The sequence below is a fragment of the Myodes glareolus genome, chromosome 11 (genome assembly GCF_982192425.1).
Source record: "Myodes glareolus chromosome 11, mMyoGla1.1, whole genome shotgun sequence".
Classification (NCBI taxonomy): Eukaryota; Metazoa; Chordata; class Mammalia; order Rodentia; family Cricetidae; genus Myodes; species Myodes glareolus.
The window spans coordinates 48733170-48746728 of NC_142036.1; the positions used below are offsets into that span (position 1 = coordinate 48733170).

Consider the following 13559-nt stretch of genomic DNA (forward strand, 5'->3'; position numbering starts at 1 on the left):
TCATAATTCTCCTGACAAGAGACTGAAAAATGACAAGTTAAGAAAAACTGCCTGAGCTGCTCCCTTCTACTTCTTCTTTCTGTAGAAGCTGAACGACAGAAAGGAGAAATGACAGGTGCAGAAGCAATGATCTGTAAAAATGACTGAACAGCCTTTCTATGTCTTTTATTCATGAGCCTTAATATAAAATAATAATCGATTAGCTTAAGCTGAACTAAATAAACATAACTTGGTAACAACATACTATATTTTAGCAAAAAATAAAACCCACCATCTTTAAAATGCTAATTTGCTCTCATCAACAGCAAATAATTCTATCAAAATACAGCTCTGTGAAACCACTCCTTTGTCTAGTATGTTTGTGAAATGACATGACTAGATAAAGGTTTCAGGGTGGAATTTAGTCACAACTCAAAAAGGCTGCATTCAAATATTCCTAGAATGATTCTTTTCGTTCATTTCCTCTATCATCTCAGCATGTCATTAAGATCAAGAGGGACTTCATTTCAACAACACAGAGCAGCAATACACTCTTTAGAAAATGCTAAGACAAAAATATTAATTTATGAATGTTTTTATATGGATCTGTGGCTACTAATGATTTTATAACACGACATATATAATTTGGCTACTAAAATGGAGGAGTAAATGCTGATAAATAGTTAGGGGTACATTACAATCACTATAGTATTCATCTTGTGTGAAAAACAACTGAAAAGGCTAAATATATATTTGAATCAATGCTAAACAAAATATCTTCCCAAACAGAAAACAGAAAAACAAAATTTGCAATTTATCACTAATGATATTCTTTTCAAGCTGAGAAAAAATGTTCAAAGAATGGATTTCACTTAATGAGAAACATTTAATTTAAAATATATATCCCCAGGAGAACAGGGAAAAGTGATCTGCTCACATACACATTAATTAGTTCAATGATTATGTATTAATATTAATGATATTCAGAAAATGAAATAGCTTACAGCTATTACCAGACTTTTAAAAATGTTATAAACACAGACATAACATTTATGACTCATATAATACATGCCAGTCTGCATAAACTAAAAGATTAGATAATCTTTATATCCTGTCTACTTTTATTTTTGATGTTTTGGAGTATTTTCTAATCAACACAGAATAATTTATCCTTTTATTGCTTTGACTTCAGAATACAAACAATTACCTATTAACTGTCATATTCTAAAGTGCATAAGAGAACATTATCTGGTAATGTAACTGATTTATGTGTGTGCTAGAAATTGAACTAGGGCCTAGCATATGTCAAACACACATCCACTCTGCCACAGACCTCCATCTCTTTCTAACGTAATATAAAACTCAACTTATGTGCTAATTTTAGGAAGTACAAAGTTTTTGGTTTACATTCATTATACCTTAGGCAATGCTTATAGCAAGGGCTTAAATAACAAAAATGGCAATCCTGTGCTATTTTCTCAATTTAGTTTAATAAAAATCCCCAACAAGCAGTACTATATTAGCTTGACTACTTTGGCAGTATCTTTCAGAAGATTGCACTGTTTGTCACAATTATTGTACATGTATTATAAAACTGCAAGCAGAATAATCATAAATAAAAAAGCAATACAAGGATTACAAGAGTGTAAGTGACAGCTAATAATGAATACAAAATTCAAGGTGTGTTTACTGAAAAGAACCATCATTTTTACACATGTACACCTAAAAATACTTGCATCTAGATTGGTGCAATAGTGGCACAAACATTATAGAAGCAACTAACCATTTTTAAAAATCGAATTTAAGGCCCATTCCATAAGATGGAACCCAAACATGACACTACTAAAGTGGCCTAGAATCTTAGACTAGACAGGTAATGAACCTAGGGTAGTATGTATCCATCACTAGTATTCTACTAAAGGAAAATAGCAGTAAGATGACTCCTAATGACATATTGCCATACCCATAGATCAGTGCATATATGCTCAACTCTTATCGGAGAAGCTTCTCCTTGAAGAATATGGAATTAACACAAAGACTCACAGCTAAACAAGGTGCAGAGTGTGTGAGACTTTGGAGCACTTAGCTCTACATGGGATGTCTTTGTCAAACCCCTTTCCTCAAGGCTTAGGCATCTATGCAGATGAGGAAGATGTAGAAAGATTATAAAGAGCTAGAAGTAGTGAATAACTCCAAGGAACCATTTTCTAGACAAAACAGGACTGAAACACATGAACTCACAGAAACTAAGACAGCAGATGTAAAACCCACACAGGTTCACACCAAACAGAATCCCATTCCTGAGAAGTAGAAGTGGGCACCAAAAGTTATCTGAAATTGATACCTGCTGGGGAAATTCGTTTTCTTCAATGGAGGGTCAGTGGGTATATCAAACACATTCCAGGGTGGGCTCTATGCCCAGGAAGAGTTGGCCAGAATAAAATGGATTCCATGGTTTTATATGAGCATGCTTTGTTTTGTTATTATTATATTTTTTAATCTTATTGAGTTTTTATAGTTTGTTTTTCTTTTTTTTCTTTTTTTTGAGACAGAGAATATGGAGTTGCATGTTGGGAGCCACCTGGAGGCACAGGTGGTCCTGCAGTTTGGAGGTAGCCACGTGGGGCTGAGCACCCCTGCCTGCACCCTTGCCTGCACATGCTCAGACCAGCAAAATGGCATTAACCAATCAGGACAGCGTTCAAGCTGCTCCACCGTTTAAAAGCAGCTGCCTCGGGGCCCAACGCTCTCTCTCTAAGCTTTCTCTCGTCCCTGCTCTATCTTCCCTTCCCCCAATTTTCCTCAAGGAAATGCTCCAAATAAAGATGTGACCAGAGAAGGAATTCTCGTTTTTGGTGGCGTTCATTCCTGCGGGACAGGATGGCCCCCCGCAACTGGTGCCGAAACCCGGGACGCAGAGGGACCCTGACAACTACGCCGGGGGACCCTGAGAAGGAAGCGCCCAACAACGCGCTAAAAGCCCGAAATCAGACACCAGCACAGAGAGCCTTGAATTTCAGAACTCTGAACACGTGGAGCGGTGAATGACGTCTGTGAATTCCCCCAAAAAGGGGAGGGAAAAGAATTTCAAAGGATAGGCCTAAATAGAAAAGAAAATACAAAAAAAAAAAATCAAAGTTAAGGTATCTAAAAAAAGGTACAGAAAACAACGGGGAAGAAAAATCCCTTAAGTTCAGTGCAGGAGGGGTGTGAACAGCAGCAAAAAAGACGAGGTAACTAAGGCGGGACTTTGAGGACGATGGGGTACGGGAGACCGCGGCTTCCGCTCCCCCTCCGTCCACCTGCGTACTCGCTGATAAGAGACTCGGAGGCAACAGTCTCGTAGGGAGGCGAGTTTGATCGTGTTCTAAGACTGCCTTTCCTATTCTTAAAGAGCCACAGAGCTTTTGGAGGTGATTTTCGCCTAATTTTGATAAGAGAGCTCAGTCTCTGGCTCTCACGTACAAAAAACTTTAATTTTTGACTGAGAAAGACAAGCTGCTTGATCGTGCTGAGAGTGCTGGCGGCAGCCGGCCCACCTTTGAGCGATAATGCCTGATTAAAAACACGGAAGTGGGCCAGGCACGGTGGTGCACACCTTTAATCCCAGCTACTCAGGAGGGAGACGCAAAATTGCACTGGAGAATGCTAGCTCGTTCGGGAGGCGTGGCCATGCTAACCAGTTGCTGGCGGGGAGTTTGCTGGAGGCCTACGAACAGCCAGGTCGCCATGGCGACGGGCGGGCTAAAGTCCGTGTGACATCAGAGGCTATATGTCCCGGCCTTCTGGCGGGGCTATGGTTTTTGGAGGACTTTTTCAACACCTGAGCGGACTCGCCTGACTGAGGCAAAAGCTGCGTGGTGAGCAGCAGCGCCGCTTAAGACCTAAAGGCGGAGACCCCTGGGAAGGTCTGAGACTGGGGCCCCCGCGGCCCTAACCGGGCCCTCCCTGAGCGGGCGGAGATGAGTTCCCAGAGAACGGGGCTCCGCGCGCGGGCAGACCGGGCCCTCCACGGATGGGCGGAGCTTGAAAAAGACTCACAGCCGGCGATGCGAGTTCATTGCCTGAGGTGAAACGGCGAGCCCGTGCACGGCCCGGGGCGGGGCCATGCGGAGCGCGCCGTAAGGGACCTTAAAGGCGGAGCTGTGGCAGCCGCCGCCCTCCGCTGCTGCCGCCCTCAGCCAAGGTCGCCAAGAATTTAGTCAGATAAAAACATTTGTCGCTAAAAATTCAGTCAGATAAAAACATTTATCCCCCAAACAACGTCCCTTCGTCAGCAGGAAGTAGCCAGATCGATGGTCTACGCCCATTCTCCCTCAAAGAACTGGTCCTAATTATCATAATAAAGGCGCGTCAACCTGGTTACCATTACCTATTGCCCTTGGCAACGGGTGAAATAAACAATGTTACCTAGAGGTTTTTCCATCTGAATAGGGGGGCTGGAGAGATGGCTCAGAGGTTAAGAGCACTGACTGCTCTTCCAAAGGTCCTGAGTTCAATTCCCAGTGACAACTGCTTTGGTTTTTAAACAATAGAGGGGGACTACACTACCAGTGACAGCTTCCCCCAGAGAAAGGATTTCTCTTGCATTCTTTACACTTAATTTTTAATTCAAAATTTTGCTGGTACAGGCAAACAAGATTTGCTTTTTGAAACAGAGACCTGCAGATCTCTAAGTTCAAAACCAGCCTACTTCCAGTACTGATTGTGCTGAATTTTTACACTGAGAGTTTTTAATACTCTTAAATGTTTATTTGGGAGGAGAGGTTTGTTTATGTTTTTCTAGGAATGCTGACATACATCTGGATGCCAGCAAGACTGACGAGAGAAGTAAAGAAGAAAGATGACCCAGTGGATGCTGAGTGTCCTGCTGTGGAAGATTCGTGCGGAGGCAGCAGAGATGACCTTCTGGGCGATGTCAAGAGCAGCTGTCTCACGTTATCGCCTTGAGCAACACCCTGTGCATCTCTTAACAATTTTCTGACTGACTCTATTCTGCCTTTCTCCCTCCTTGGGGATGGGTGGGAGCAGAGATATCCTTGGCATACTGTGTATAGGTGGAAGTGCTGTATGTCTTTGATTGGTGTGCTACCTGCTAGCCCTAGTGAGGTGGGGACCAGATTGAAGAATAGTTTTGCCTTATTGCTCTTAAAGACAATAATTAGGGGGAGATGTTGGGAGCCACCTGGAGGCACAGGTGGTCCTGCAGTTTGGAGGTAGCCACGTGGGGCTGAGCACCCCTGCCTGCACCCTTGCCTGCACATGCTCAGACCAGCAAAATGGCATTAACCAATCAGGACAGCGTTCAAGCTGCTCCACCGTTTAAAAGCAGCTGCCTCGGGGCCCAACGCTCTCTCTCTAAGCTTTCTCTCGTCCCTGCTCTATCTTCCCTTCCCCCAATTTTCCTCAAGGAAATGCTCCAAATAAAGATGTGACCAGAGAAGGAATTCTCGTTTTTGGTGGCGTTCATTCCTGCGGGACAGGATGGCCCCCCGCAGTTGCATAGGTAAGAAAGGGGAAAATATAATCAAAGTATATTGGATGAACTATATGAGAGGGTGGGAATATGGAGTTGGGTAGAGGGGGGATGGAAAAGAATAAGATCAAAATACATGTAAGAAAATTTTTAAATAGAAATTACTTAGCTCCAAGTATCTTCTATCAGATATTTTGGTTTTACTTGAAAAATGTAATATATCTATCAAAAGTGAGTTTTCAGTCACATCTGACTAAAGGCTAAACTGAGGAGCAGATGGTTTAAATATCTCTTCTATGTAATTCAGCAAATTAGAGGCTGAAGAAAAAAGTAATTTCCCAGTTTTGATATTTTGGAACCCTCTCTAAGCAAGATGTGACAGGCACCTGGCCGTTTTATCATTACCTATCAAGTACTCCAAGTGAGTAGGATTCCACCCCTAACATTTCTTGCCATTTTAACAACCCTGCCAAAAGCAATTTAAACATGCCATTTTTGACTTTTCTGGCTAGAATGGGTATACTTTCCCCTACCCTTTAGAGTCTTGTTTATGGCTTTACAACACCACAGACCACATTTAATTCACAAGATAGACTTCCTATTATTTTATCTTTAGACTTGGAGTTTTCTGAGTATTGGAAGTTCAATTATTAACTGTTTTTTATTCTGCAAAGGGACACACAGCAAACATTTGATGCCTCTAGGCGGTATATGTCCTGATGCTAATGCTTAAAACAACCCTTAAAAAATCTAGCAGGTTGAGACTTCTGAAAATGATATTGTGCTGATTTTTGGTTCATTAAAGATTATGTTTTAAAGGTAGACTGGGGTTCTGTATCATAATAGCTGCAGCATCTCTGGCAAGTCAATTACTTATATAATATGTGAGCAGTTCAGGTTATCGTGGGCATTAAGTACACGGAGTTCTTGGCAGTCTAGTTAGCAAGGCTCACGAGATCTAGATACGGCTGTACGAACGAACCTCTATCGTACATAAACTGGGCAGCATCTAAGCATTCAGTTAACTGTTTACAGAACTGGAGATATCCATTACTCTGGAATGGGGTTTGCTAGGCTGCCCAAGCAGGCCTTGAATTTATAGTTCTCCTGCTTTAGCCTCTCAAATGCTCAGCTGGGAGGAAAAACTATGGTGCTTAACAAGTTAGGTGAAGTTAAGGGAAAAATCAAATGACCTTAGATGCAACATCTGTCTGGTGTCTCATATAATTAACTACCTCTGAGTCTTCTCCCAGGATGTCTAATCTGTGCCCAACACTGCATGTACCCCAAAGGAGTGATCCATCAATCTGGTTGCAAAGGTGACCCTGATCTCATACAATGGTTTGGAAAGTAAATGTTCTACTTTTTGGACTGGTATTGAGTCCTCCCTAAATGTTCAGCTTACTGGGAAGACATCTAGACCTGAAACTTCATGGAAAGTTTTAAACTATAAATTAATTCCCTTTTTCCTCTTCTTCTGCCAAGTTCCATCCATGTTGCCCAGACCAGTCAAGAACACATGATCCTAGGTCCCTCTCTCTGCCCAGCTAATCCCAGTGCCACTCTTGGTGTTTCTGTTGTAGAATTGTTTGGTTTTCTTTGAAATACAGGGGATAGGAGCAAGGGACTGTGTCTACTAGGCACTGAGCTACAAATCTGAGCCTTAATTCAATTTCTTTATTGAAGGTTGTCTATCTAATTTTTTGAGCAAGCCTTGATAATGTCCTGTTTTGCCAGACACTCTGAATCACACCTGCCAGAGCCGAGTAACTTGTATTCCTATAAATGCTCATGAACTTTGTTGCTGGGTGCATTAAAACTATTTGGAAACAAACATAAAGTAAGTCGAAGACTTTCAAAGAGACTTACATAAGTGAATTTTGTAAGAAAAATACCTTATTTAGTTAGTAAAAACATCTAAATTAATATTTTCAGCTTAATTATTTACAGCTTTTCTGGAAATACCAGAGATAAGAATCCTAAAGCAGGTTTTTAATATTAGGACGGTTTAAACCAATACAGATATGTGAATATAAAATACCATAATGAATTAAAGCTCATCATAAAATACCATGCAAATTAGTTCTAATGGAATGCTATAAGAAATAAGGGTATATTTTGAAATGTGCATGAGAATATCTCATGCACATTGCCCTATTTGCTCCTCCCCAGAAACCCAGGAACCATACAGTAAGGATTTATTTTCTTTACTTGATAGATTTAGAAGCAGTTTAAGGGTTAGGGTTGTAGCTTTGTGGAAGAGTGCTTGCCTAATGTGTGCAGCTCAGAGAGTGAGGGGGAGGGAAAAAGAAGGGAGGGGGAAGGGAGGGAAGGGAAAACAGAGGAAGTGAGCACAAGTTGCTTCTAAGGAATACATTTGTAGGTAGACTAGTGAAACAAGGAGTACAATAGTATTTTGAGAAATGAGTAGATGTGAAAGGGGCTAATTTATTATACTCATAAGTTTCTGGATATTGAATTAACTTGGAAGACTTAAACACTAAAGCCCTATTTGTTTATGGCAATATTTTAATGGAAGTACTGAAAATGAATTAAAAGAAAAAAAGGAATGAATTCTAAAAGTAAGAGACACTGAATCAATTATTCCATAAAGGAATTAGGTATATGTTGACAAGTTAACAAAATGTACACTTACTATGACCTAGCAATAGTACTACTAGACATATGTACTTTACACTAAATGCTACAAAATACTTGAAAATTAGCGAAAATTCAAGGTGAAGCATAGATAAAAAATAGAACAGACAAACAGAATGGAGAAAACAGAAATAGATGCTTTTCTACACTGCTGACTAATTTTTACAAAAATGCTATGACAACACAATAGAGGGAAAAGATGTTCAGTAGATAAGATTGGAACAACTGGAGAAAAATGTAAAGGAACCACTCTAATCTTTATCTTGCTTTGCTAAAAATAAACATTAATACTAGAGGAATGAAAGATATATGACAGCTAAAACTGACACTCCAGGAAGAAAACAGAAAGAGTCTGAGGCATTGAGATATTTGCAAATGTCAGATCATGGAATTTCTCATGATCATGCAAGTCAATACCTTCTAATAAGTTTTTATAAGCACAGAAACCAAACGCCTTTTGATTCTTTCTCTCTGGAGAACCTTGACTAACACAGAGGGCCACAAGATCTCTTACCTATTCTACTCTGCCACAGTAGTGTGAAAGCAGCCATAGGTAGTCTTAGCAAGTGGGGAATGTGTTGCATTAAAACTTTATTCTAAAAGACAAGTAAGGAGTTTTGTTTGGTCTGAGGACTACAGTTTGTCAACCTAATTTTCAAAGCATAATATTTTATATGAAACACAGTGCCATAGAGACCTGTGACTTTACCATATGGCAGCCCCACTAAAGTGAAAATATGGGTAATAAAATATATTTTATATGATATAAACAAGTTTAATAAGGGCCAGCATAGAAAAACTAACATATTGATTATATATGCACAAGAGAGTCATACCTGAAGATAACTATTAATCACTGTTATAATAGCAAGGGCTTGAGATGTAAACGTCCATCACAGAGGCAATACACAAGCTAATATTTGTACAGTAAAATACAACAGTAGGATGAACTAAACTCTACTTTTTAAATAATTAATAATAGGTGCCTCTAAGATTTGTGGTAGGCTATAAAACAGTAATATTTCTCTGAAACAAAAATATCATGTTACTTTAAAAATGTACATATTAAGGTGTTAATCCAATCTAGGTCTTAAATGCTAGGCACTTCCTAGAGATGTAGATGGAACACTCTACATACAGAGTAGTGGAGAATGATCCTCACATGGGGTGAGGGAACCTAGAGAGTCAAAGCTTGTTTTCGGAGAAAGGTTATCTTCATTTTCACTTTGCTCTCTTAGAATTTTCCTCCACTCCCCACTACCATAAAGTATACAGTAGTTTCCCACATGTGGGTAACTCACAGGGGTCAGCACATCCAGAGTGCAATGGATGAGCTTTGCCTGGGAACACAGCTTTTCTATCTTCCTTGCTGGGTAAGTATATAATTTCCTTGTTTTATTTCCAAATGATTTTTTTTAAAAACCCACCAAATAGTTCTGAATTTTATTAATGTTGTTTGTTAATCCTTTTCAAAAGAAACCTTGCTAAAATCCTAACATTTGATTACACAATTATTGTTGTTTTGTTCCTAAAAAACTAAAATTGTAATCATAGCACAAGATTAACTTAGAATGTATGAATTGTCAACTATGTTTCCATGGTAAATCACTTTAACAACTTTGTAAAATAAAACACATAGAACAAGGAGGGTACAGGTACTACCAATCTTAGTTACTGTTCCATTGCTGTGAAGAGACAACAGGACCAAGGAAACCTATAAATAAACACATTCAATTGGGGATTTGCCTAGTTTTAAAGAATTAGCACTCAATCACCATGGCAGGAAGCATGGTGGCAGGCAGGCAGAGACTGGACCTGCAGTGGTCTTTTGATTCCTCAAAGCCCACACCCAGAGACACACCTTCTCCCAATGACACACTTCCTTCAACAAGGCCTTATCTCCTAATCCCTTCCAAAAAGCTCCACCAACTGGGAACCAAATATTCAAACATATGAACTTATGAGATTATTTTCATCCAAATTATTACATTACGCAAAAGTCATATAACTAACTTTTGGCTTAAAATAAATGGCATTGATTTGTCCTTGTGGATAACAGCCTTCTGCATTCCGTAAAGACTTTAGTCTATGCTTCTTTAATGAAGGGGACTTAGTGAAGTCTCTTATTCCTTAAGCCAAAAAGTTACTCTGATGACTCTTAGAACTTTGCATTTCTCCTCGGGTACTGAACATATCCTGTCTGTTAGAAGTATTTACAGACACCTGTCTTATATAGCCACTGGCAAGTTCCTGAAGAATAGGGACTAGATTTTGTTCTTTTTACACATCCTATAGCACCTACAAACATTTCAGTTTTTAAAACTGGATAACCACTGAACTTCCTCATTTATGACAATAATAAATTTTACTAAAACTACAAAGATAAGTACGCCATTATTGACACCTATATAGTAATTTTTGGAAATTGTATTTAAAAGTGAATTTGTATACCAAAATTTTGAACAGTAACTGATAATACTGTTATTCTTGACAAAAAAGCCAATTTGACTTATAGTTTTGCTATGTGCACTTTCTCTATGAACTATATTACGTTTAAAGATTCTTAGGCTAAAGTTTAATTAAATTACAAGAAATATCTCTTTAAGAGGAAGTGGAAGTCTCAACTCTTAACTCTTTCCAATATTCAATGTATTTACATAGCTACACCTGAATATTTAAAAATTGACTTGGTTTGGAATAATTTAATTTATATTACATATTTAATGAACACATGTAACATACAAAGCATGTAAAGTCTTTACAGAAACGCTCATATTTGTGAAAAAGTTATCCAGACAACTCATAGGAAGTTAGAACATCTGGACTCTATTTGCTATAGCGGCCTTGGGTAGGTTCTAAATAGACCTGAAAAGATTTTTTAGAAACCCTTCACTGATGAAACTGCTTTCAGGCTACAGTGACTTTGATGCTAATTGCGTAGTCCTTCTTAAGTCACTCCTCTATTTATCCCTGGACTCATTCTGCTGGAAACTTTCAGGGCAAAAAATTATTGCTAAGAAGATTCATTCTTAACAACAGTCTGTTATCTTTCTATTATTTTTAATCACTTGGGAAAGCCTGGAATAGTGTAAGCTATCCATCACCAAATGTTTCTTGATTATATTTAAAATTCAATAAAAGAATAATATTTCATTGTCCTCAACTGTAAAATGAAGACAGTTACCAGCACAGTCTATCTCAATGATTCTCAAACCTTGGTCTCAAGATACAGACATTTTCTCAGAAATGAAAATTCTTCGGCCTTACTCCTGACAGCCTGTATCAGAATCCACAATTTTAACAAGTCTTCCAAGCATGCTAATGTTATAGATTCTTGGGTTCTTATGCAATAGTTATGAAGAGTAAAATAAATTCAATAACATCATCTTAAAAGTGAGTTACACCATCCTTATTAAAATATTAAATTGTTCTCCTTGAAAAAAAAAACCAATAGAAAATTCACTAAATCAAGATAAAATGAACATCAAAGTGAAATAAATTATTAAATAATCTGTATTTATTTATTTTAGATACAGATTTTTGTCATGTAGCCCAGGCTGGCCTTGAACTCTAAATTTTCTAATCTCAGATTCCCAAGCGCTGGAATTATGGGTATATGCCGCTACACATAGGTATATAATACTTTAAAAATAAAACATTGTTCTACATTTTATATGCAAAATGTACAGCATTTATGAATCAAAGAAAGGGTGATTATAGCCTATAAAACTGTCCCTAGAAACCCACTAATCTGACGTCACCAGAGATCTGTGACCGTGCACAAGCTCCTTACCTGACCAGTGTCCAGTGGAGAGGCCAGACCTGTCTGTGCATGTCTCACTTACAGGTCTAAACACAGTCTCCCATCCACCAGTAGCATAGCGCCAATTCTGAGATTCCAAAATGAGTGTTCGCTGGGTGCCATAAGCAATCATGAAGCAGTAAACTACATGATGGAGTTGACAACCATAGCCACAGCCTTTGTTGATGTTACATACCAGCTTCCTGGCTTTGCTGCAGTCCTTGGGATTCTGTCAGTGAAACACAGAAGATAAAGATATAAGAAATATATATAAGAGCTTCCCATTTTGGTTACAGGTATTGAAAAATCACATAATAAGTCAGAGCTTGTTTGTCATATTTCTTATTTAAATAAATAAAGTCTTATGGATAGTATCCAATAAAAATTTGATGTGCATATTAGGGGAGATGGCACAAAAAAGAATTACTTTGGAAATATCAATAAATAAATGTGAAATTAAGAAGTTAAATTAAAAACAGTCTCTAACTCTTCTATAACTCAGAACATGCAAGTGTGAACGACCCTGAATCTAATGTTGTAACTGCTGAGATCACGCTGGGAGGAGTGGTTTCTTTTATCCCAGCAGCACTTCAGCACTCTTAGAAGATATACTTTGACAAAATCCAAGGCAGCTTAAATGAAAAGCTGTAACTTTTGTGGTAAGTCATTCCCTTAATTCTGAATGCTACAAAGAAAACTAGGTTTCCATCTAGAAACAAGGGGTACAGAGGAGCTGGTGTGACAGATAAGTCAGGGAAGGGGCTTGTCGCCAGCCTAATGACCAGACACACATGGCAGAAGATGAGAACTGAACCCTAAACATTGTCATGCAGTACACACACACACAGACACACACACACAGACACACATAATTTCTTAAGGTATTGAGTAAAAGAATCTCAAAATTCAACATTTACAAAATATCAGTCATTGAACTTTATACCCAACCTGATGATAGCTACCAGCAATTTTCACAAGTGAATATACAACACTTCTATTGTGCCTACTCTGAAAATGTGATATGCCATTTTTTAAATTGAGACCATTTTTTATATTTCTATATTTCCCCAGAGAACAGCAAATGTTTAATTAGTATGAAAATTTCTTGGTTTTCATTGTAAAATTTCAAATCTGCTCTTAATATAGATGAGCAACTACTATATGTTCTTATAACAACAAAAAAAACCATAAAAACAAACTTGACTTGGTTGAGACTCTTTTCGTTGTTGTTGTTTTTGTTTTTCTTTTTGAGATAGGATTTCTCTGTGTGACAGTGCTGGCTGTCCTGGAACTTGCTTTGTAGACCAGGCTGGCCTCGAACTCACTGAGATCCACCTGTCTATGTCTCCCAAATGCTGGGATTAACGGTGTGCACCACTATTGCCCAGCTTTGGTTAAGACTCTTGAGTCTGACTTTCCAAACTGATTTTTTCCCCTGAAAGGGAAGAGAAGATAAACATTTTTAGGAACAGAATCCCAGCCCTCCCCCATACATCAAGAAGCAATTTCTATGATCTTTGACTAACACAGTCACCAAGCTAATGCTAATGGGAGCCCTACTTAGAAATGCTAAGATAGTGAAATGATTCTGAAGGAAACCTGAGGAAGGGAAATGCAGTATTGTCACCTTCAGAAGCACCTTTT

General features: G+C 38.6%; 1 protein-coding gene and 1 pseudogene across 4 annotated transcripts in view; one reads left to right on the plus strand and one right to left on the minus strand.

Annotated features, from left to right (window-relative positions):
* Fut8 (fucosyltransferase 8) overlaps positions 1 to 13559 on the minus strand; it is a 247949-nt gene that overhangs the window by 43371 nt on the left and 191019 nt on the right. For all 4 annotated transcript variants that reach the window (XM_087911719.1, XM_087911718.1, XM_048415983.3 and 1 more), the window contains one exon: positions 11907 to 12144. In XM_087911719.1, coding sequence (XP_087767845.1) covers positions 11907 to 12144 — 238 coding nt within the window. The remainder of the gene's footprint in view (positions 1 to 11906; positions 12145 to 13559) is intronic.
* LOC148120503 (Nuclear RNase P) lies at positions 3852 to 4058 on the plus strand (annotated as a pseudogene).